Source organism: Salvelinus alpinus, chromosome 3 (genome assembly GCF_045679555.1).
Source record: "Salvelinus alpinus chromosome 3, SLU_Salpinus.1, whole genome shotgun sequence".
NCBI classification, from domain to species: Eukaryota; Metazoa; Chordata; class Actinopteri; order Salmoniformes; family Salmonidae; genus Salvelinus; species Salvelinus alpinus.
Window position 1 is genome coordinate 103670027 of NC_092088.1, and position 25591 is coordinate 103695617.

The 25591-nt window shown below is 46.4% G+C and overlaps 1 protein-coding gene across 2 annotated transcripts in view; it reads right to left on the minus strand.

The window, feature by feature from the left end:
- Positions 1-6063: 6063 nt before the first annotated feature.
- Positions 6064-25591, minus strand: part of acadsb (acyl-CoA dehydrogenase short/branched chain) — a gene marked incomplete in the record, with an annotated part of 33017 nt that continues 13489 nt past the window's right edge. The window contains 6 exon segments of one of the 2 annotated variants that reach the window (XM_071394707.1): positions 6064-7738; positions 8413-8530; positions 10400-10499; positions 10838-10975; positions 11143-11325; positions 14603-14728. In XM_071394707.1, coding sequence (XP_071250808.1) covers positions 8454-8530; positions 10400-10499; positions 10838-10975; positions 11143-11325; positions 14603-14728 — 624 coding nt within the window. 2 annotated transcript variants of the gene reach the window in all.

Consider the following 25591-nt stretch of genomic DNA (forward strand, 5'->3'; position numbering starts at 1 on the left):
ACTCACTGCACGCTACAAACACTGCTCCAGTGTGTTACCATCGGGCCACTCACTGCACGCTACAAACACTGCTCCAGTGTGTTACCATCGGGCCACTCACTGCACGCTACAAACACTGCTCCAGTGTTACCATCGGGCCACTCACTGCACGCTACAAACACTGCTCCAGTGTGTTACCATCGGGCCACTCACTGCACGCTACAAACACTGCTCCAGTGTGTTACCATCGGGCCACTCACTGCACGCTACAAACACTGCTCCAGTGTTGCCATCGGGCCACTCACTGCACGCTACAAACACTGCTCCAGTGTGTTACCATCGGGCCACTCACTGCACGCTACAAACACTGCTCCAGTGTGTTACCATCGGGCCACTCACTGCACGCTACAAACACTGATCCAGTGTGTTACCATCAGGGCCACTCACTGCACGCTACAAACACTGCTCCAGTGTTACCATCGGGCCACTCACTGCACGCTACAAACACTGCTCCAGTGTGTTACCATCGGGCCACTCACTGCACGCTACAAACACTGCTCCAGTGTTACCATCGGACCACTCACTGCACGCTACAAACACGGCTCCAATGTGTTGCCATCGGGCCACTCACTGCACGCTACAAACACTGCTCCAGTGTGTTACCATCAGGGCCACTCACTGCACGCTACAAACACTGCTCCAGTGTGTTACCATCGGGCCACTCACTGCACGCTACAAACACTGCTCCAGTGTGTTACCATCAGGGCCACTCACTGCACGCTACAAACACTGCTCCAGTGTGTTACCATCGGGCCACTCACTGCACGCTACAAACACTGCTCCAGTGTGTTACCATCGGGCCACTCACTGCACGCTACAAACACTGCTCCAGTGTGTTACCATCGGGCCACTCACTGCACGCTACAAACACTGCTCCAGTGTGTTACCATCAGGGCCACTCACTGCACGCTACAAACACTGCTCCAGTGTGTTACCATCAGGGCCACTCACTGCACGCTACAAACACTGCTCCAGTGTTACCATCGGGCCACTCACTGCACGCTACAAACACTGCTCCAGTGTGTTACCATCGGGCCACTCACTGCACGCTACAAACACTGCTCCAGTGTGTTACCATCGGGCCACTCACTGCACGCTACAAACACTGCTCCAGTGTGTTACCATCAGGGCCACTCACTGCACGCTACAAACACTGCTCCAGTGTGTTACCATCGGGCCACTCACTGCACGCTACAAACACTGCTCCAGTGTGTTACCATCGGGCCACTCACTGCACGCTACAAACACTGCTCCAGTGTGTTACCATCGGGCCACTCACTGCACGCTACAAACACTGCTCCAGTGTGTTACCATCAGGGCCACTCACTGCACGCTACAAACACTGCTCCAGTGTGTTACCATCAGGGCCACTCACTGCACGCTACAAACACTGCTCCAGTGTTACCATCGGGCCACTCACTGCACGCTACAAACACTGCTCCAGTGTGTTACCATCGGGCCACTCACTGCACACTACAAACACTGCTCCAGTGTGTTACCATCGGGCCACTCACTGCACGCTACAAACACTGCTCCAGTGTGTTACCATCGGGCCACTCACTGCACGCTACAAACACGTCTCCAGTGTGTTACCATCGGGCCACTCACTGCACGCTACAAACACTGCTCCAGTGTGTTACCGTCGAGCCACTCACTGCACGCTACAAACACTGCTCCAATGTGTTACCATCGGGCCACTCACTGCACGCTACAAACACTGCTCCAGTGTGTTACCATCGGGCCACTCACTGCACGCTACAAACACGTCTCCAGTGTGTTACCATCGGGCCACTCACTGCATGCTACAAACACTGCTCCAGCGTGTTACCATCGAGCCACTCACTGCACGCTACAAACACTGCTCCAGTGTGTTACCATCGGGCCACTCACTGCACGCTACAAACACTGCTCCAGTGTGTTACCATCGGGCCACTCACTGCACGCTACAAACACTGCTCCAGTGTTACCATCGGGCCACTCACTGCACGCTACAAACACTGCTCCAGTGTGTTACCATCGGGCCACTCACTGCACGCTACAAACACTGCTCCAGTGTTACCACCGGGCCACTCACTGCACGCTACAAACACTGCTCCAGTGTGTTACCACTGGGCCACTCACTGCACGCTACTCCAGTGTGTTACCATCGGGCCACTCACTGCACGCTACAAACACTGCTCCAGTGTGTTACCATCGGGCCACTCACGGCTCCAGTGTGTTACCACCGGGCCACTCACGGCTCCAGTGTGTTACCATCAGGGCCACTCACGGCTCCAGTGTGTTACCATCAGGGCCACTCACGGCTCCAGTGTGTTACCATCGGGCCACTCACGGCTCCAGTGTGTTACCATCAGGGCCACTCACGGCTCCAGTGTGTTACCATCAGGGCCACTCACGGCTCCAGTGTGTTACCATCAGGGCCACTCACGGCTCCAGTGTGTTACCATCAGGGCCACTCACGGCTCCAGTGTGTTACCATCAGGGCCACTCACGGCTCCAGTGTGTTACCATCGGGCCACTCACGGCTCCAGTGTGTTACCATCAGGGCCACTCACGGCTCCAGTGTGTTACCATCAGGGCCACTCACGGCTCCAGTGTGTTACCATCAGGGCCACTCACGACTCCAGTGTGTTACCATCAGGGCCACTCACGGCTCCAGTGTGTTACCATCAGGGCCACTCACGGCTCCAGTGTGTTACCATCGGGCCACTCACGGCTCCAGTGTGTTACCATCAGGGCCACTCACGACTCCAGTGTGTTACCATCGGGCCACTCACGGCTCCAGTGTGTTACCATCAGGGCCACTCACGGCTCCAGTGTGTTACCATCAGGGCCACTCACGGCTCCAGTGTGTTACCATCAGGGCCACTCACGGCTCCAGTGTGTTACCATCGGGCCACTCACGGCTCCAGTGTGTTACCATCGGGCCACTCACGGCTCCAGTGTGTTACCATCGGGCCACTCACGGCTCCAGTGTGTTACCATCGGGCCACTCACGGCTCCAGTGTGTTACCATCAGGGCCACTCACGGCTCCAGTGTGTTACCATCGGGCCACTCACGGCTCCAGTGTGTTACCATCAGGGCCACTCACGGCTCCAGTGTGTTACCATCAGGGCCACTCACGGCTCCAGTGTGTTACCATCAGGGCCACTCACGGCTCCAGTGTGTTACCATCGGGCCACTCACGGCTCCAGTGTGTTACCATCAGGGCCACTCACGGCTCCAGTGTGTTACCATCAGGGCCACTCACGGCTCCAGTGTGTTACCATCAGGGCCACTCACGACTCCAGTGTGTTACCATCAGGGCCACTCACGGCTCCAGTGTGTTACCATCAGGGCCACTCACGGCTCCAGTGTGTGTTTGAACCAGTGATAACACATCTGGAAGAGACCGTCACGTGCTAATCTGTGAGGTCAAAAGGTCAGCCATACATCCCCTCCGTCTGTGCAGGTGCCCAAACAAATTCTTCTCATTAACTCAACATATACTGTGACCTGCTGATATCTGAAGGTATGTTTAGTAGATAAATGCTGGTGCTTCTACACCTGCATTGCTTGCTGTTTTGGGGTTTTAGGCTGGGTTTCTGTACAGCACTTTGATATATCAGCTGATGTAAGAAGGGCTATATAAATACATTTAATATATATAAATTTGTTAAGTTACAAATGTGATAAATGTTAAGAGGATCTGAACGAGTTTAAACATCAAAAGGATTTAAACTTAGTTTTGTCCACGTAGGGGTGAAGAAACATACATATTCAGACATGCATGTAGACCTAAAAATCAACTGAAGTGGTTTTTGTACAACCTACACAGGATACATGATCTGCCCTTTGACCTTGGGAGGTTGGCTCTCAGTCTCAAGGACGACACTTGTTGTGAACAGCTACTTGTTTTCCCCCCCCGGCGTAATGACAGGTCTCATCGTCCTGTTTGGAGACGAAGGGGGCGGAGAAGAGGATGGGAAGAGATGTCTGTGATCCAGATAATAGTATTTATCAAAAGGCAGCAATTACATTCATTAGAGGACTGGCAGGCAACAGTAACTAGGAAACTAATGGTTGTGGGAATGAAAAGAATCATATGCTAATTTCTTTTTTTTCATTCTAATACCCCTCTCTTGTTAAAATGGGATCTCGAGGCAAATAGACAGAACTAAAATGATACATCCCAAAGTCCTTCCTCACCACCTCTCCATAGTAATGAGGGTTGTGAAGACAGACTGTTACTATAGCTACATTTATCCAGGAAGTGAAATGACTCCCCCCTCTCTGAAGAGCCGTTATACACTACCTTCTGGTGATAAATGAGATGCTCACATCTCAAATTGTAGGGTTTAAAGCTGTCAAGCATCTTAAAATGAAATTTGTTACACCCTTTGAAAAAAAAATTGTAATAATGATGATTTGTACACGTTGCTAAAATAATACAAAACAGCTTCTACTAATCAAACAGTTTGTAGACTCAAGCTTTTTAATTCAGCATCTTTACATCTCAATTAGACGAAGTGGATCGTGTTTCTGACATCCGGAGCAAAGTCATTAAGAGAATATCCTGAGAGAGACTGTATATACACAGTAGGTTTTCATTTCCAACCTCTCTGGTATGACGCTGCATGGGAAGATATGTCGGTCTGAGGTGGTGATTTATAATGAATTCATTAATACATATTTAGCTTAGTTTATGGACATTACATTAAATCGAAAACAACTATATTATCTCCCCTCAAACTTTATCTGATCCCTGGAGACGCCGCCACGTCACGCAGCTAGACTGGAGACGCCGCCACGTCACGCAGCTAGACTGGAGACGCCGCCACGTCACGTAGCTAGACTGGAGACGCCGCCACGTCACGTAGCTAGACTGGAGACGCCGCCACGTCACGTAGCTAGACTGGAGACGCCGCCACGTCACGTAGCTAGACTGGAGACGCCGCCACGTCACGTAGCTAGACTGGAGACGCCGCCACGTCACGTAGCTAGACTGGAGACGCCGCCACGTCACGTAGCTAGACTGGAGACGCCGCCACGTCACGTAGCTAGACTGGAGACGCCGCCACGTCACGTAGCTAGACTGGAGACGCCGCCACGTCACGTAGCTAGACTGGAGACGCCGCCACGTCACGTAGCTAGACTGGAGACGCCGCCACGTCACGTAGCTAGACTGGAGACGCCGCCACGTCACGTAGCTAGACTGGAGACGCCGCCACGTCACGTAGCTAGACTGGAGACCCCGCCACGTCACGTAGCTAGACTGGAGACGCCGCCACGTCACGTAGCTAGACTGGAGACGCCGCCACGTCATGTAGCTAGACTGGAGACGCCGCCACGCCATGTAGCTAGACTGGAGAAGTCATGTAGCTAGACTAGACAATTAAGTCAAGTAGCTAGAAGACAATTAAGTCAAGTAGCTAGACTGAAGACAATTAAGTCAAGTAGCTAGACTGAAGACAATTAAGTCAAGTAGCTGGACTGAATCTTACAGAATCAACTTAGTCACTGATGAATGTTAATTTGCTCTGTCGAACAGATATAATTACTGGCAGACAGCTGATATAGGTCCACCATGTTGTGTGTGTGTGTACTAACTATGCCGTCTGGGGAGAGAACAATAGCCCTTGTATTGTACGGACAAGACCGTGTTGTAAGGAAACCTAATCAATCTATCTGACAAACTGCTCCTGAGAGAGTTTAATTATTTAATGAGTTCTCTTCAGTCTGAAACCTGAGCGTAATTCAATTGCAATAAAATAACATTAGGCCTGACAAGGCTATTAAGAAATTGTTCTAATTTACTGCTCTTTTGGAGGTTACGGTCTGTGGCGTTTACTGTGACGTACTAACAAACCTCACGTCGCAGACTCAGAAAAACAAGGAAATGTCTGCCATCTAGTGGCTGAACAACAGACTTGCTAGGAGTTAGGCTTTGCATGGGCTTTGGTACTCTAGCTAAACGAGATTTAGAAGGATAGCGTCGCAAGAATACCTTAGCAGCAATAAGAGGAGACAAGACCATTTAAAAACACTTTTTCAATATTTATTAGTATTGTCAAAGAAGTTGATGAATATAAAAACTTAGACAATCTCTTCTAGTTGTGTTTTAAAAACTAATTCCCCAGATATATCGTTAAAATAAAGTAGAGCGCTGAAAGAATGCTCTGACCGGAAGTAAACATGGTTACCACGACAACGGTAGAGCCCAAACCACCCAACAGACTACACAACCATAGAATGACTTCATCTAACGGAGGCATTATATTATATCTTGTGGTGTTAACAAAATAAACAACAAACTGTGCTGGGATAAAGGCACTGATTTGATATGAGACTATTAAAATCAGCTGAGTAAATAGTAAATACCAATACTGTAGAATGAACATGATGTATTCTTATTAGTTTTGTAAAAAAGCACAAGCTACTGAGGTGGAACATTCTGAAAGAGCCATATGGAAGTAGGGGAAAACAGTTGAAAACACTTAACAATACCAACACACCAGAGCTACTTTACACTATCTACAGGTATGGAAACAGTAACCATTAATCCATCCATAGTGGAAAGCAACAGATACATTGACTAAGTGTACATGATTATGGGAGCATCCTCTAGTCAGCAGTGGTTCACACATGACCTCTACAGTAAGGCCTGACACTAAGGGCACTATTCAGTCTGGGTGGCTGAAGCGGTACAGATTGGGTGATTTTAAATTTAAAAAGGTAATTTCCCATTGAGCCGACACATGCAGCGTTTACCGTGTATGCAGTCTCCACTAACCCGGGAACAATGCCTTTAAAATGTTAAAATCATGCTGTAAAACGCTGAACTTCCAACGATTCAGATTGAATAGAGGCCTAAATCACACAACAGTTCAACAACGAGTGATAAAAACCAATTGGTCACAAAGAGGAGTGTATGACGGTCAGTCTCCATGCTGAGGGTCAGGTCAGGTCAGGAGGTCAGTCTCCATGATGAGGGTCAGGTCAGGTCAGTCTCCATGCTGAGGATACGGTCAGGAGGTCAGGTCAGGAGGTCAGTCTCCATGCTGAGGATACGGTCAGGAGGTCAGTCTCCATGCTGAGGATACAGTCAGGAGGTCAGGTCAGGAGGTCAGTCTCCATGATGAGGATACGGTCAGGAGGTCAGGTCAGGAGGTCAGTCTCCATGATGAGGATACAGTCAGGAGGTCAGTCTCCATGATGAGGATACGGTCAGGAGGTCAGTCTCCATGCTGAGGATACGGTCAGGTCAGGAGGTCAGTCTCCATGCTGAGGATACGGTCAGGTCAGGAGGTCAGTCTCCATGCTGAGGATACGATCAGGAGGTCAGTCTCCATGCTGAGGATACGGACAGGAGACCAGGTCAGGAGGTCAGTCTCCATGATGAGGATACGGTCAGGAGACCAGGTCAGGAGGTCAGTCTCCATGCTGAGGATACGATCAGGAGGTCAGTCTCCATGCTGAGGATACGGTCAGGAGGTCAGTCTATGCTGAGGATACGGTCAGGAGGTCAGTCTCCATGATGAGGAAACAGCCAGACCAGGTCAGGTCAGTCTACATGATGAGGATACGGTCAGGAGGTCAGTCTCCATGCTGAGGATACAGTCAGGAGGTCAGTCTCCCTGATGAGGATACGGTCAGGAGGTCAGGTCAGGAGGTCAGGTCAGGAGGTCAGTCTACATGATGAGGAAACAGCCAGACCAGGTCAGGTCAGTCTACATGATGAGGATACGGCAGGAGGTCAGTCTACATGATGAGGATACAGTCAGGAGGTCAGTCTCCATGCTGAGGATGCGGTCAGGAGGTCAGTCTCCATGATGAGGATACGGTCAGGAGGTCAGTCTCCATGATGAGGATACGGTCAGGAGGTCAGTCTCCATGATGAGGATACGGTCAGGAGGTCAGGTCAGTCTCCATGATGAGGAAACAGCCAGGTCAGGTCAGTCTCCATGATGAGGAAACAGCCAGGTCAGGTCAGTCTCCATGATGAGGAAACAGTCAGGAGGTCAGTCTCCATGATGAGGATACGGTCAGGAGACCAGGTCAGGAGGTCAGTCTCCATGATGAGGAGACAGCCAGGAGACCAGGTCAGTCTCCATGATGAGGATACGGTCAGGAGACCAGGTCAGGAGGTCAGTCTCCATGATGAGGAAACAGTCAGGAGGTCAGGTCAGGAGGTCAGTCTCCATGATGAGGATACGGTCAGGAGGCCAGGTCAGGTCAGTCTCCATGATGAGGATACGGTCAGGAGGCCAGGTCAGGTCAGTCTCCATGCTGAGGATACAGTCAGGAGGTCAGGTCAGTCTCCATGATGAGGAAACAGTCAGGAGGTCAGGTCAGGAGGTCAGTCTCCATGATGAGGATACAGACCAGACCAGGTCAGGTCAGTCTCCATGATGAGGAAACAGACCAGACCAGGTCAGAGGTCATACTCCTTGTCTATAAACTTGGCCATGGTGGACAGCTGGATGTTGGTCGTGCCCTCATAAATGGTACCTGTATAGATACAAACATGGAAAAACAGCTTTAATGACCATTACACCAATACTGGAATAGAACATTACAGATTACATGTTATGTCCATAACTTCCACCAATAATTAAAATATAGTTTTCCTTAAATCAGTACTGGACCAAAGAGAAACAGTTCACTCAGTCTGTCTAACTGCGCCTGGATCTGCCAAAATCTCTGCCATCAACAGCCAAAGTAGAACCAACCGATGAAAGCAAGTGTCATTGTGTCGTAAGAGCTTCCTGGACCGTACCCTGGTTGAGTGGGTGTGTCTGAAATAGCGCCCTGTCCTCTTACCTAGAACGCCACAGGGTCCCGTCCTCCATCTAGGAGCGCCACAGGGCCCCGTCCTCCATCTAGGAGCGCCACAGGGCCCCGTCCTCCATCTAGGAGCGCCACAGGGCCCCGTCCTCTATCTAGGAGCGCCACAGGGCCCCGTCCTCTATATAGAACGCCACAGGGCCCCGTCCTCTATATAGAACGCCACAGGGCCCCGTCCTCTATATAGAACGCCACAGGGCAGTCCTCTATATAGAACGCCACATGGCCCCGTCCTCTATATAGAACGCCACAGGGCCCCGTCCTCTATATAGAACGCCACAGGGCCCCGTCCTCCACCTAGATTGCCACAGGGCCCCATCCTCTATCTAGAACACACACACACACTCTCCTAGAACACACACACCCTCTCTCTCCTAGCACACACCCCCTCTCTCCTAGCACCCACCCACTCTCTCCTAGCACCCACCCACTCTCTCCTAGCACCCACCCACTCTCTCCTAGCACCCACCCACTCTCTCCTAGCACACACCCACTCTCTCCTAGCACACACCCACTCTCTCCTAGCACACACCCTCTCTCTCCTAGCACACACCCACTCTCTCCTAGCACACACCCTCTCTCTCCTAGCACACACCCCCTCTCTCCTAGCACACACCCACACTCTCCTAGCACACACCCACACTCTCCTAGCACACACCCCCTCTCTCCTAGCACACACCCCCTCTCTCCTAGAACCCACCCTCTCTCTCCTAGCACACACCCACTCTCTCCTAGCACACACCCACTCTCTCCTAGCACCCACCCTCTCTCTCCTAGCACACACCCACTCTCTCCTAGAACACACCCCCTCTCTCCTAGCACACACCCCTCTCTCCTAGCACACACCCCCTCTCTCCTAGAACACACCCCCTCTCCTAGCACACACCCACTCTCTCCTAGCACACACCCACTCTCTCCTAGCACACACCCCCTCTCTCCTAGCACACACCCCCCTCTCTCCTAGCACACACCCCCTCTCTCCTAGCACACACCCCCTCTCTCCTAGCACACACCCCCTCTCTCCTAGCACCCACCCACTCTCTTCTAGCACACACCCTCTCTCTCCTAGCACACACCCCCTCTCTCCTAGCACACACCCACCCTCTCCTAGCACACACCCCCTCTCTCCTAGCACACACCCCCTCTCTCCTAGCACACACCCACCCTCTCCTAGCACACACCCCCTCTCTCCTAGCACCCACCCCCTCTCTCCTAGCACCCACCCCCTCTCTCCTAGCACACACCCCCTCTCTCCTAGCACACACCCACTCTCTCCTAGCACACACCCACTCTCTCCTAGCACACACCCACTCTCTCCTAGAACACCAAGGTCAGACCAGACAGAGGAATTCCTCGAGGATCAGATTACCTTCTGTGTAGCCCAGCACCACCCCCCTCCACCTTGCTGTGGCCCAATAACTAGCTAGCTAACTGTAGTTAAGACGTTCCTAACCACCACCCCACAGTCACGTTACCCACCGGGTTGCATAGCAACAGTACAGGATAGGTTTGGAATGAGTCGTAGAAACTTACCTATTTTACAATCTCTGTAGTATTTCTCAACAGGGTAGTCTTTGGTGAAGCCTACCCCTCCCATCCACTCGATGCATTTTGAAGTGGTCAACGTTGCCACCTACATTTATGGAGGGAGGAACAATCAACATATTGTTAAACAACACAAATACTGTGATGCTGTTGGATGAAATAGTTTGGATTTGCACTGTTCATTCACTCTATTAGAAGAGCAGGGCGGGACCCTCGCCGAGCAGGGCGGGACCCTCGCCGAGCAGGGCGGGACCCTCGCCGAGCAAGGCGGTACCCTCGCCGAGCAGGGCGGGGCCCTATCCGAGCAGGGCGGGACCCTCGCCGAGCAGGGTTCTGATACAGGACCAGTCCAGTGATTATATGATCGTAGATCAGCACTCTGAGACGCTTTATGAATACGGGCCTTGGTCTCTACATTCAGCTCACCTCTGAGGTGAAGTACTTGGCCATACAGGCCTCCTTGATGAAAGGTCTTCCTGCCTCCTTCAGCCGGGCAGCGTTGTAGGTAAGCAGCCTGGCAGCCTCTATCTGGGTGGCTACATGGGCTATCTGGTGCTGCATGGCCTGAAACATGGAGAATAATGGAGGCTTTTAAAATAATCACAAAGATTAGTTTGATAGAAGTCAGTAAAAGACACACAAGGGGTCATAGCAGCAACACCTACAAGAGGAGAAACATTCATTTAATATCAAGGAAATGTATAAAATGTTTTAAATGAATCCGTTTTAACCTGGAAGTCGAAGATGCGTTTGCCAAACTGAACCCTCTGTCTGGTGTAGGGAACGGCCTGGTCGAAGCAGCCCTGAGCCAGTCCCAGCATCTGAGCAGCGATCCCAATCCTGCCTTCGTTCAGCATGCCGATGGCGTACTTGTATCCGTGGCCGATCTGACCCAAGATGTTCTTCTCAGGAACCTTCAACAAAATCAGAATCACATTTTTTTATTCGCGAAGTACATTTCTACCCAGAATTTGAGTGTTGGTGCCAGCAACAGACGAAATATTAGGCTCTGTCCCCCGACTAAAACAACTGTTGGTCGACCAAGAGTCCTCTGTTCTTTCGACCAATCCGTTGCTTGGTTGATTTTATTTTATTTTTAAGTTGTATTTTTTTCCAGATATAGACACACCCTATGTGTTTAATAAAATCAACTCTATGCACTGAGCTTGTCTGATGCTTTAAGCTCACTATTTGATTAAATAATTAAGACACAAAATGATTCATTAGGGTGTTCGACGGCACTTGCAGCGCTGTGTAACAGCTAAATCCGTCTAGTCCTCGCTCTCTTTACGTGACATGTGACGCATGCATGTGACCAATAGGACCTGACCTACAGCCTGTCATAAATCACTATAAAATTGGTTATAAACTCCGAACACATTGACAGCGAAATGGATACGGAGGATGTGAATAAGAAACGTGAAAAACGGGGGAATGTTTCCTGGTTGCTCAGGAGGGAACGGGAAAGCCAGATCTGTGGAAGACATTTGATTTAGTCGTAGAAACTACGACAGATTCAAGAAAAACGCCAAACCTGCTGTTAGATTACAAGAGGAAAGCATCTGACCATTTGGACCAGTGTAAACAATTTCAAAATAATACAATCGCTGACATACTGCGATTTATTTATAATTTTAGGCTAATTATTCAAGGATACCTTTATTTCCTTTTAAAACTAAAATGTTTTGATTACATTTCTAAGCATCAACGACTCGTACGCTGTGTGATGACATGAACGACTCGTACGCTGTGTGATGACATGAACGACTCGTACGCTGTGTGATGACATGAACGACTCGTACGCTGTGTGATGACATGAACGACTCGTACGCCGTGTGATGACATGAACGACCCGTACGCTGTGTGATGACATGAACGACTCGTACGCTGTGTGATGACATGAACGACTCGTACGCCGTGTGATGACATGAACGACTCGTACGCCGTGTGATGACATGAACGACTCGTACGCTGTGTGATGACATGAACGACTCGTACGCCGTGTGATGACATGAACGACTCGTACGCTGTGTGATGACATGAACGACCCGTACGCTGTGTGATGACATGAACGACCCGTACGCTGTGTGATGACATGAACGACTCGTACGCCGTGTGATGACATGAACGACTCGTACGCCGTGTGATGACATGAACGACTCGTACGCTGTGTGATGACATGAACGACTCGTACGCTGTGTGATGACATGAACGACTCGTACGCTGTGTGATGACATGAACGACTCGTACGCCGTGTGATGACATGAACGACTCGTACGCTGTGTGATGACATGAACGACTCGTACGCTGTGTGATGACATGAACGACCCGTACGCTGTGTGATGACATGAACGACTCGTACGCTGTGTGATGACATGAACGACTCGTACGCCGTGTGATGACATGAACGACCCGTACGCTGTGTGATGACATGAACGACTCGTGCGCCGTGTGATGACATGAACGACTCGTACGCTGTGTGATGACATGAACGACTCGTACGCCGTGTGATGACATGAACGACTCGTACGCCGTGTGATGACATGAACGACTCGTACGCCGTGTGATGACATGAACGACTCGTACGCCGTGTGATGACATGAACGACTCGTACGCTGTGTGATGACATGAACGACTCGTACGCCGTGTGATGACATTGACGACTCGTACGCCGTGCGATGACATGAACGACTCGTACGCTGTGTGATGACATGAACGACTCGTACGCCGTGTGATGACATGAACGACTCGTACGCCGTGTGATGACATGAACGACTCGTACGCTGTGTGATGTCATGAACGACTCGTATGCTGTGTGATGACATGAACGACTCGTACGCTGTGTGATGACATGAACGACTCGTACGCTGTGTGATGACATGAACGACTCGTACGCTGTGTGATGACATGAACGACTCGTACGCTGTGTGATGTCATGAACGACTCGTACGCTGTGTGATGTCATGAACGACTCGTACGCTGTGTGATGTCATGAACGACTCTGCCATCCCCACGGCCTCCACAACGGATTGGTCCACTCAGACAGACGCAAATCACATGGGTGTCTTGTACGCCAATGAAAAATGATGTCAATAATCCGCTCGACTAAAGAAATCTCTGGTCGACCAACAGCCTATCGACCAACCAATGGACCAGACGCCTAAATGGGGTCAGCCCTACAAAAATATATAGACAGAATCTAAAATACGGATACAATGAAAATGGCCACTTCTAGAGAGTAGAGACACATTTCATATAAGCAGCTAGAAGGTAGAGTCATTATTAAACACATTACATTACCATTCAATCAACATGCTTCTGATCTGATGGACAGGTTGACAGGTACATTACCATTCAATCAACATGCTTCTGACCTGATGGACAGGTTGATGCCTATCAGATTCACCTTTTCATTGCTGGTTGTTGTTACTGTCTAGATTTGTTCATATTTAGGATGTGTGCGCACCCTACCTTGATGTTGTCCAGGATGAAGAGCCTACCTACCTTGATATTGTCCAGGTTGAAGAGCCTACCTACCTTGATGTTGTCCAGGTTGAAGAGGACAGATTGAAGAGCCTACCTACCTTGATGTTATCCAGGTTGAAGAGCCTACCTACCTTGATGTTGTCCAGGTTGAAGAGGACAGGTTGAAGAGCCTACCTACCTTGATGTTATCCAGGTTGAAGAGCCTACCTACCTTGATGTTATCCAGGTTGAAGAGGACAGGTTGAAGAGCCTACCTACCTTGATGTTGTCCAGGTTGAAGAGGACAGGTTGAAGAGCCTACCTACCTTGATGTTATCCAGGTTGAAGAGGCTACCTACCTTGATGTTATCCAGGTTGAAGAGGACATGTTGAAGAGCCTATCTACCTTGATGTTATCCAGGTTGAAGAGGACAGGTTGAAGAGGCTACCTACCTTGATGTTATCCAGGTTGAAGAGCCTACCTACCTTGATGTTATCCAGGTTGAAGAGGACAGGTTGAAGAAGATACCTACCTTGATGTTGTCCAGGTTGAAGAGCCTACCTACCTTGATGTTATCCAGGTTGAAGAGGACAGGTTGAAGAGGCTACCTACCTTGATGTTGTCCAGGTTGAAGAAGCTACCTACCTTGATGTTATCCAGGTTGAAGAGCCTACCTACCTTGATGTTATCCAGGTTGAAGAGGACAGGTTGAAGAAGCTACCTACCTTGATGTTGTCCAAGTTGAGAGGACAGGTTGAAGAAGCTCTCAGACCCAGTTTGTTCTCCTTCTTGCCGATCTGAAGCCCCTCTGTGTCTCTGTCCACGATGAAGCAGGTGATACCTCTGTGACCCTGTCAACAAGGAGGAAGATACTGTCATTTACTGCTTGATACAAAATGAAAAACTTTATTGGTCACATACACAGGTTCCAACAACGTGTAAACCAGGAAGGAACTGTTTCCGTGGAGCTACCTCTCAACAGGACATATCAAACACTAAGGAGAAACTCCTCTACAGTCTGAAGACAAACACTAAGGAGAAACTCCTCTACAGTCTGAAGACAAACACTAAGGAGAAACTCCTCTACAGTCTGAAGACAAACACTAAGGAGAAACTCCTCTACAGTCTGAAGACAAACACTAAGGAGAAACTCCTCTACAGTCTGAAGACAAACACTAAGGAGAAACTCCTCTACAGTCTGAAGACAAACACTAAGGAGAAACTCCTCTACAGTCTGAAGACAAACACTAAGGAGAAACTCCTCTACAGTCTGAAGACAAACACTAAGGAGAAACTCCTCTACAGTCTGAAGACAAACACTAAGGAGAAACTCCTCTACAGTCTGAAGACAAACACTAAGGAGAAACTCCTCTACAGTCTGAAGACAAACACTAAGGAGAAACTCCTCTACAGTCTGAAGACAAACACTAAGGAGAAACTCCTCTACAGTCTGAAGACAAACACTAAGGAGAAACTCATCTACAGTCTGAAGACAAACACTAAGGAGAAACTCCTCTAGTCTGAAGACAATCACTAAGGAGAAACTCCTCTAGTCTGAAGACAATCACTAAGGAGAAACTCCTCTACAGTCTGAAGACAAACACTAAGGAGAAACTCCTCTACAGTCTGAAGACAAACACTAAGGAGAAACTCCTCTACAGTCTGAAGACAAACACTAAGGAGAAACTCCTCTACAGTCTGAAGACAAACACTAAGGAGAAACTCCTCTACAGTCTGAAGACAAACACTAAGGAGAAACTCCTCTACAGTCTGAAGACAAACACTAAGGAGAAACTCCTCTACAGTCTGAAGACAAACACTAAGGAGAAACTCCTCTACAGTCTGAAGACAAACACTAAGGAGAAACTCCTCTACAGTCTGAAGACAAACACTAAGGAGAAACTCCTCTAGTCTGAAGACAAACACTAAGGAGAAACTCCTCTACAGTCTGAAGACAAACACTAAGGAGAAACTCCTCTACAGTCTGAAGACAAACACTAAGGAGAAACTCCTCTACAGTCTGAAGACAAACACTAAGGAGAAACTCCTCTACAGTCTGAAGACAAACACTAAGGAGAAACTCCTCTAGTCTGAAGACAAACACTAAGGAGAAACTCCTCTACAGTCTGAAGACAAACACTAAGGAGAAACTCCTCTACAGTCTGAAGACTAACACTAAGGAGAAACTCCTCTAGTCTGAAGACAATCACTAAGGAGAAACTCCTCTACAGTCTGAAGACAAACACTAAGGAGAAACTCCTCTACAGTCTGAAGACAAACACTAAGGAGAAACTCCTCTAGTCTGAAGACAATCACTCAGGAGAAACTCCTCTACAGTCTGAAGACAAACACTAAGGAGAAACTCCTCTACAGTCTGAAGACAAACACTAAGGAGAAACTCCTCTACAGTCTGAAGACAAACACTAAGGAGAAACTCCTCTACAGTCTGAAGACAAACACTAAGGAGAAACTCCTCTACAGTCTGAAGACAAACACTAAGGAGAAACTCCTCTACAGTCTGAAGACAATCACTAAGGAGAAACTCCTCTAGTCTGAAGACAAACACTAAGGAGAAACTCTTCTAGTCTGAAGACAAACACTAAGGAGAAACTCCTCTACAGTCTGAAGACAAACACTAAGGAGAAACTCCTCTACAGTCTGAAGACAAACACTAAGGAGAAACTCCTCTAGTCTGAAGACAAACACTAAGGAGAAACTCCTCTACAGTCTGAAGACAAACACTAAGGAGAAACTCCTCTACAGTCTGAAGACAAACACTAAGGAGAAACTCCTCTAGTCTGAAGACAAACACTAAGGAGAAACTCCTCTACAGTCTGAAGACAATCACTAAGGAGAAACTCCTCTAAAGTCTGAAGACAAACACTAAGGAGAAACTCCTCTAGTCTGAAGACAAACACTAAGGAGAAACTCCTCTACAGTCTGAAGACAAACACTAAGGAGAAACTCCTCTACAGTCTGAAGACAAACACTAAGGAGAAACTCCTCTAGTCTGAAGACAAACACTAAGGAGAAACTCCTCTACAGTCTGAAGACAAACACTAAGGAGAAACTCCTCTACAGTCTGAAGACAAACACTAAGGAGAAACTCCTCTAGTCTGAAGACAAACACTAAGGAGAAACTCCTCTACAGTCTGAAGACAATCACTAAGGAGAAACTCCTCTACAGTCTGAAGACAAACACTAAGGAGAAACTCCTCTAGTCTGAAGACAATCACTCAGGAGAAACTCCTCTACAGTCTGAAGACAAACACTAAGGAGAAACTCCTCTACAGTCTGAAGACAATCACTAAGGAGAAGCTCCTCTACAGTCTGAAGACAAACACTAAGGAGAAACTCCCCTACAGTCTGAAGACAAACACTAAGGAGAAACTCCTCTACAGTCTGAAGACAATCACTAAAGAGAAACTCCTCTACAGTCTGAAGACAAACACTAAGGAGAAACTCCTCTACAGTCTGAAGACAAAAACTAAGGAGAAACTCCTCTACAGTCTGAAGACAAATACTAAGGAGAAACTCCTCTACAGTCTGAAGACAAACACTAAGGAGAAAATCCTCTACAGTCTGAAGACAAACACTAAGGAGAAACTCCTCTACAGTCTGAAGACAAACACTAAGGAGAAACTCCTCTACAGTCTGAAGACAAACACTAAGGAGAAACTCCTCTACAGTCTGAAGACAAACACTAAGGAGAAACTCCTCTACAGTCTGAAGACAAACACTAAGGAGAAACTCCTCTACAGTCTGAAGACAAACACTAAGGAGAAACTCCTCTACAGTCTGAAGACAATCACTAAGGAGAAACTCCTCTACAGTCTGAAGACAAACACTAAGGAGAAACTCCTCTAGTCTGAAGACAATCACTAAGGAGAAACTCCTCTACAGTCTGAAGACAATCACTAAGGAGAAACTCCTCTACAGTCTGAAGACAAACACTAAGGAGAAACTCCTCTACAGTCTGAAGACAATCACTAAGGAGAAACTCCTCTACAGTCTGAAGACAAACACTAAGGAGAAAATCCTCTACAGTCTGAAGACAAACACTAAGGAGAAACTCCTCTACAGTCTGAAGACAAACACTAAGGAGAAACTCCTCTACAGTCTGAAGACAAACACTAAGGAGAAACTCCTCTAGTCTGAAGACAATCACTAAGGAGAAACTCCTCTACAGTCTGAAGACAAACACTAAGGAGAAACTCCTCTACAGTCTGAAGACAAACACTAAGGAGAAACTCCTCTAGTCTGAAGACAATCACTCAGGAGAAACTCCTCTACAGTCTGAAGACAAACACTAAGGAGAAACTCCTCTAGTCTGAAGACAATCACTCAGGAGAAACTCCTCTACAGTCTGAAGACAATCACTAAGGAGAAACTCCTCTACAGTCTGAAGACAATCACTAAGGAGAAACTCCTCTACAGTCTGAAGACAAACACTAAGGAGAAACTCCTCTACAGTCTGAAGACAAACACTAAGGAGAAACTCCTCTACAGTCTGAAGACAAACACTAAGGAGAAACTCCTCTACAGTCTGAAGACAAACACTAAGGAGAAACTCCTCTACAGTCTGAAGACAATCACTAAGGAGAAACTCCTCTAGTCTGAAGACAAACACTAAGGAGAAACTCCTCTACAGCCTGAAGACAAACACTAAGGAGAAACTCCTCTACAGCCTGAAGACAAACACTAAGGAGAAACTCCTCTACAGTCTGAAGACAAACACTAAGGAGAAACTCCTCTACAGTCTGAAGACAAACACTAAGGAGAAACTCCTCTAGTCTGAAGACAAACACTAAGGAGAAACTCCTCTACAGTCTGAAGACAAACACTAAGGAGAAACTCCTCTACAGTCTGAAGACAAACACTAAGGAGAAACTCCTCTAGTCTGAAGACAATCACTAAGGAGAAACTCCTCTACAGTCTGAAGACAAACACTAAGGAGAAACTCCTCTAGTCTGAAGACAATCACTAAGGAGAAACTCCTCTAGTCTGAAGACAATCACTAAGGAGAAACTCCTCTACAGTCTGAAGACAAACACTAAGGAGAAACTCCCCTACAGTCTGAAGACAAACACTAAGGAGAAACTCCTCTACAGTCTGAAGACAATCACTAAAGAGAAACTCCTCTACAGTCTGAAGACAAACACTAAGGAGAAACTCCTCTACAGTCTGAAGACAAAAACTAAGGAGAAACTCCTCTACAGTCTGAAGACAAATACTAAGGAGAAACTCCTCTACAGTCTGAAGACAAACACTAAGGAGAAAATCCTCTACAGTCTGAAGACAAACACTAAGGAGAAACTCCTCTACAGTCTGAAGACAAACACTAAGGAGAAACTCCTCTACAGTCTGAAGACAAACACTAAGGAGAAACTCCTCTACAGTCTGAAGACAAACACTAAGGAGAAACTCCTCTACAGTCTGAAGACAAACACTAAGGAGAAACTCCTCTACAGTCTGAAGACAAACACTAAGGAGAAACTCCTCTACAGTCTGAAGACAAAAACTAAGGAGAAACTCCTCTACAGTCTGAAGACAAACACTAAGGAGAAACTCCTCTACAGTCTGAAGACAAACACTAAGGAGAAACTCCTCTACAGTCTGAAGACAAACACTAAGGAGAAACTCCTCTAGTCTGAAGACAATCACTCAGGAGAAACTCCTCTACAGTCTGAAGACAAACACTAAGGAGAAACTCCTCTACAGTCTGAAGACAAACACTAAGGAGAAACTCCTCTACAGTCTGAAGACAAACACTAAGGAGAAACTCCTCTACAGTCTGAAGACAAACACTAAGGAGAAACTCCTCTACAGTCTGAAGACAATCACTAAGGAGAAACTCCTCTAGTCTGAAGACAAACACTAAGGAGAAACTCTTCTAGTCTGAAGACAAACACTAAGGAGAAACTCCTCTACAGTCTGAAGACAAACACTAAGGAGAAACTCCTCTACAGTCTGAAGACAAACACTAAGGAGAAACTCCTCTAGTCTGAAGACAAACACTAAGGAGAAACTCCTCTACAGTCTGAAGACAAACACTAAGGAGAAACTCCTCTACAGTCTGAAGACAAACACTCAGGAGAAACTCCTCTAGTCTGAAGACAAACACTAAGGAGAAACTCCTCTACAGTCTGAAGACAATCACTAAGGAGAAACTCCTCTACAGTCTGAAGACAAACACTAAGGAGAAACTCCTCTAGTCTGAAGACAAACACTAAGGAGAAACTCCTCTACAGTCTGAAGACAATCACTAAAGAGAAACTCCTCTACAGTCTGAAGACAAACACTAAGGAGAAACTCCTCTACAGTCTGAAGACAAAAACTAAGGAGAAACTCCTCTACAGTCTGAAGACAAATACTAAGGAGAAACTCCTCTACAGTCTGAAGACAAACACTAAGGAGAAAATCCTCTACAGTCTGAAGACAAACACTAAGGAGAAACTCCTCTACAGTCTGAAGACAAACACTAAGGAGAAACTCCTCTACAGTCTGAAGACAAACACTAAGGAGAAACTCCTCTACAGTCTGAAGACAAACACTAAGGAGAAACTCCTCTACAGTCTGAAGACAAACACTAAGGAGAACTCCTCTACAGTCTGAAGACAAACACTAAGGAGAAACTCCTCTACAGTCTGAAGACAATCACTAAGGAGAAACTCCTCTACAGTCTGAAGACAATCACTAAGGAGAAACTCCTCTACAGTCTGAAGACAAACACTAAGGAGAAACTCCTCTAGTCTGAAGACAATCACTAAGGAGAAACTCCTCTACAGTCTGAAGACAATCACTAAGGAGAAACTCCTCTACAGTCTGAAGACAAACACTAAGGAGAAACTCCTCTACAGTCTGAAGACAATCACTAAGGAGAAACTCCTCTACAGTCTGAAGACAAACACTAAGGAGAAAATCCTCTACAGTCTGAAGACAAACACTAAGGAGAAACTCCTCTACAGTCTGAAGACAAACACTAAGGAGAAACTCCTCTACAGTCTGAAGACAAACACTAAGGAGAAACTCCTCTACAGTCTGAAGACAAAAACTAAGGAGAAACTCCTCTACAGTCTGAAGACAATCACTAAGGAGAAACTCCTCTAGTCTGAAGACAAACACTAAGGAGAAACTCCTCTACAGCCTGAAGACAAACACTAAGGAGAAACTCCTCTACAGCCTGAAGACAAACACTAAGGAGAAACTCCTCTACAGTCTGAAGACAAACACTAAGGAGAAACTCCTCTACAGTCTGAAGACAAACACTAAGGAGAAACTCCTCTAGTCTGAAGACAAACACTAAGGAGAAACTCCTCTACAGTCTGAAGACAAACACTAAGGAGAAACTCCTCTACAGTCTGAAGACAAACACTAAGGAGAAACTCCTCTACAGTCTGAAGACAAACACTAAGGAGAAACTCCTCTACAGTCTGAAGACAAACACTAAGGAGAAACTCCTCTACAGTCTGAAGACAAACACTAAGGAGAAACTCCTCTACAGTCTGAAGACAAAAACTAAGGAGAAACTCCTCTACAGTCTGAAGACAAACACTAAGGAGAAACTCCTCTACAGTCTGAAGACAAACACTAAGGAGAAACTCCTCTACAGTCTGAAGACAAACACTAAGGAGAAACTCCTCTAGTCTGAAGACAATCACTCAGGAGAAACTCCTCTACAGTCTGAAGACAAACACTAAGGAGAAACTCCTCTACAGTCTGAAGACAAACACTAAGGAGAAACTCCTCTACAGTCTGAAGACAAACACTAAGGAGAAACTCCTCTACAGTCTGAAGACAAACACTAAGGAGAAACTCCTCTACAGTCTGAAGACAATCACTAAGGAGAAACTCCTCTAGTCTGAAGACAAACACTAAGGAGAAACTCTTCTAGTCTGAAGACAAACACTAAGGAGAAACTCCTCTACAGTCTGAAGACAAACACTAAGGAGAAACTCCTCTACAGTCTGAAGACAAACACTAAGGAGAAACTCCTCTAGTCTGAAGACAAACACTAAGGAGAAACTCCTCTACAGTCTGAAGACAAACACTAAGGAGAAACTCCTCTACAGTCTGAAGACAAACACTCAGGAGAAACTCCTCTAGTCTGAAGACAAACACTAAGGAGAAACTCCTCTACAGTCTGAAGACAATCACTAAGGAGAAACTCCTCTACAGTCTGAAGACAAACACTAAGGAGAGACTCCTCTAGTCTGAAGACAAACACTAAGGAGAAACTCCTCTACAGTCTGAAGACAATCACTAAAGAGAAACTCCTCTACAGTCTGAAGACAAACACTAAGGAGAAACTCCTCTACAGTCTGAAGACAAAAACTAAGGAGAAACTCCTCTACAGTCTGAAGACAAATACTAAGGAGAAACTCCTCTACAGTCTGAAGACAAACACTAAGGAGAAAATCCTCTACAGTCTGAAGACAAACACTAAGGAGAAACTCCTCTACAGTCTGAAGACAAACACTAAGGAGAAACTCCTCTACAGTCTGAAGACAAACACTAAGGAGAAACTCCTCTACAGTCTGAAGACAAACACTAAGGAGAAACTCCTCTACAGTCTGAAGACAAACACTAAGGAGAACTCCTCTACAGTCTGAAGACAAACACTAAGGAGAAACTCCTCTACAGTCTGAAGACAATCACTAAGGAGAAACTCCTCTACAGTCTGAAGACAATCACTAAGGAGAAACTCCTCTACAGTCTGAAGACAAACACTAAGGAGAAACTCCTCTAGTCTGAAGACAATCACTAAGGAGAAACTCCTCTACAGTCTGAAGACAATCACTAAGGAGAAACTCCTCTACAGTCTGAAGACAAACACTAAGGAGAAACTCCTCTACAGTCTGAAGACAATCACTAAGGAGAAACTCCTCTACAGTCTGAAGACAAACACTAAGGAGAAAATCCTCTACAGTCTGAAGACAAACACTAAGGAGAAACTCCTCTACAGTCTGAAGACAAACACTAAGGAGAAACTCCTCTACAGTCTGAAGACAAACACTAAGGAGAAACTCCTCTAGTCTGAAGACAATCACTAAGGAGAAACTCCTCTACAGTCTGAAGACAAACACTAAGGAGAAACTCCTCTACAGTCTGAAGACAAACACTAAGGAGAAACTCCTCTAGTCTGAAGACAATCACTCAGGAGAAACTCCTCTACAGTCTGAAGACAAACACTAAGGAGAAACTCCTCTAGTCTGAAGACAATCACTCAGGAGAAACTCCTCTACTGTCTGAAGACAATCACTAAGGAGAAACTCCTCTACAGTCTGAAGACAAACACTAAGGAGAAACTCCTCTACAGTCTGAAGACAAACACTAAGGAGAAACTCCTCTACAGTCTGAAGACAAACACTAAGGAGAAACTCCTCTACAGTCTGAAGACAAAAACTAAGGAGAAACTCCTCTACAGTCTGAAGACAATCACTAAGGAGAAACTCCTCTAGTCTGAAGACAAACACTAAGGAGAAACTCCTCTACAGCCTGAAGACAAACACTAAGGAGAAACTCCTCTACAGCCTGAAGACAAACACTAAGGAGAAACTCCTCTACAGTCTGAAGACAAACACTAAGGAGAAACTCCTCTACAGTCTGAAGACAAACACTAAGGAGAAACTCCTCTAGTCTGAAGACAAACACTAAGGAGAAACTCCTCTACAGTCTGAAGACAAACACTAAGGAGAAACTCCTCTACAGTCTGAAGACAAACACTAAGGAGAAACTCCTCTACAGTCTGAAGACAAACACTAAGGAGAAACTCCTCTAGTCTGAAGACAATCACTAAGGAGAAACTCCTCTACAGTCTGAAGACAAACACTAAGGAGAAACTCCTCTAGTCTGAAGACAATCACTAAGGAGAAACTCCTCTAGTCTGAAGACAATCACTAAGGAGAAACTCCTCTACAGTCTGAAGACAAACACTAAGGAGAAACTCCCCTACAGTCTGAAGACAAACACTAAGGAGAAACTCCTCTACAGTCTGAAGACAATCACTAAAGAGAAACTCCTCTACAGTCTGAAGACAAACACTAAGGAGAAACTCCTCTACAGTCTGAAGACAAAAACTAAGGAGAAACTCCTCTACAGTCTGAAGACAAATACTAAGGAGAAACTCCTCTACAGTCTGAAGACAAACACTAAGGAGAAAATCCTCTACAGTCTGAAGACAAACACTAAGGAGAAACTCCTCTACAGTCTGAAGACAAACACTAAGGAGAAACTCCTCTACAGTCTGAAGACAAACACTAAGGAGAAACTCCTCTACAGTCTGAAGACAAAAACTAAGGAGAAACTCCTCTACAGTCTGAAGACAAACACTAAGGAGAAACTCCTCTACAGTCTGAAGACAAACACTAAGGAGAAACTCCTCTACAGTCTGAAGACAAACACTAAGGAGAAACTCCTCTACAGTCTGAAGACAATCACTAAGGAGAAACTCCTCTACAGTCTGAAGACAATCACTAAGGAGAAACTCCTCTACAGTCTGAAGACAAACACTAAGGAGAAACCCCTCTAGTCTGAAGACAATCACTAAGGAGAAACTCCTCTACAGTCTGAAGACAATCACTAAGGAGAAACTCCTCTACAGTCTGAAGACAAACACTAAGGAGAAACTCCTCTACAGTCTGAAGACAATCACTAAGGAGAAACTCCTCTACAGTCTGAAGACAAACACTAAGGAGAAAATCCTCTACAGTCTGAAGACAAACACTAAGGAGAAACTCCTCTACAGTCTGAAGACAAACACTAAGGAGAAACTCCTCTACAGTCTGAAGACAAACACTAAGGAGAAACTCCTCTAGTCTGAAGACAATCACTAAGGAGAAACTCCTCTACAGTCTGAAGACAAACACTAAGGAGAAACTCCTCTACAGTCTGAAGACAAACACTAAGGAGAAACTCCTCTAGTCTGAAGACAATCACTCAGGAGAAACTCCTCTACAGTCTGAAGACAAACACTAAGGAGAAACTCCTCTAGTCTGAAGACAATCACTCAGGAGAAACTCCTCTACAGTCTGAAGACAATCACTAAGGAGAAACTCCTCTACAGTCTGAAGACAAACACTAAGGAGAAACTCCTCTACAGTCTGAAGACAAACACTAAGGAGAAACTCCTCTACAGTCTGAAGACAAACACTAAGGAGAAACTCCTCTACAGTCTGAAGACAAACACTAAGGAGAAACTCCTCTACAGTCTGAAGACAATCACTAAGGAGAAACTCCTCTAGTCTGAAGACAAACACTAAGGAGAAACTCCTCTACAGCCTGAAGACAAACACTAAGGAGAAACTCCTCTACAGCCTGAAGACAAACACTAAGGAGAAACTCCTCTACAGTCTGAAGACAATCACTAAGGAGAAACTCCTCTACAGTCTGAAGACAAACACTAAGGAGAAACTCCTCTAGTCTGAAGACAATCACTAAGGAGAAACTCCTCTACAGTCTGAAGACAATCACTAAGGAGAAACTCCTCTACAGTCTGAAGACAAACACTAAGGAGAAACTCCTCTACAGTCTGAAGACAAACACTAAGGAGAAACTCCTCTACAGTCTGAAGACAAACACTAAGGAGAAACTCCTCTACAGTCTGAAGACAAACACTAAGGAGAAACTCCTCTACAGTCTGAAGACAAACACTAAGGAGAAACTCCTCTACAGTCTGAAGACAAACACTAAGGAGAAACTCCTCTACAGTCTGA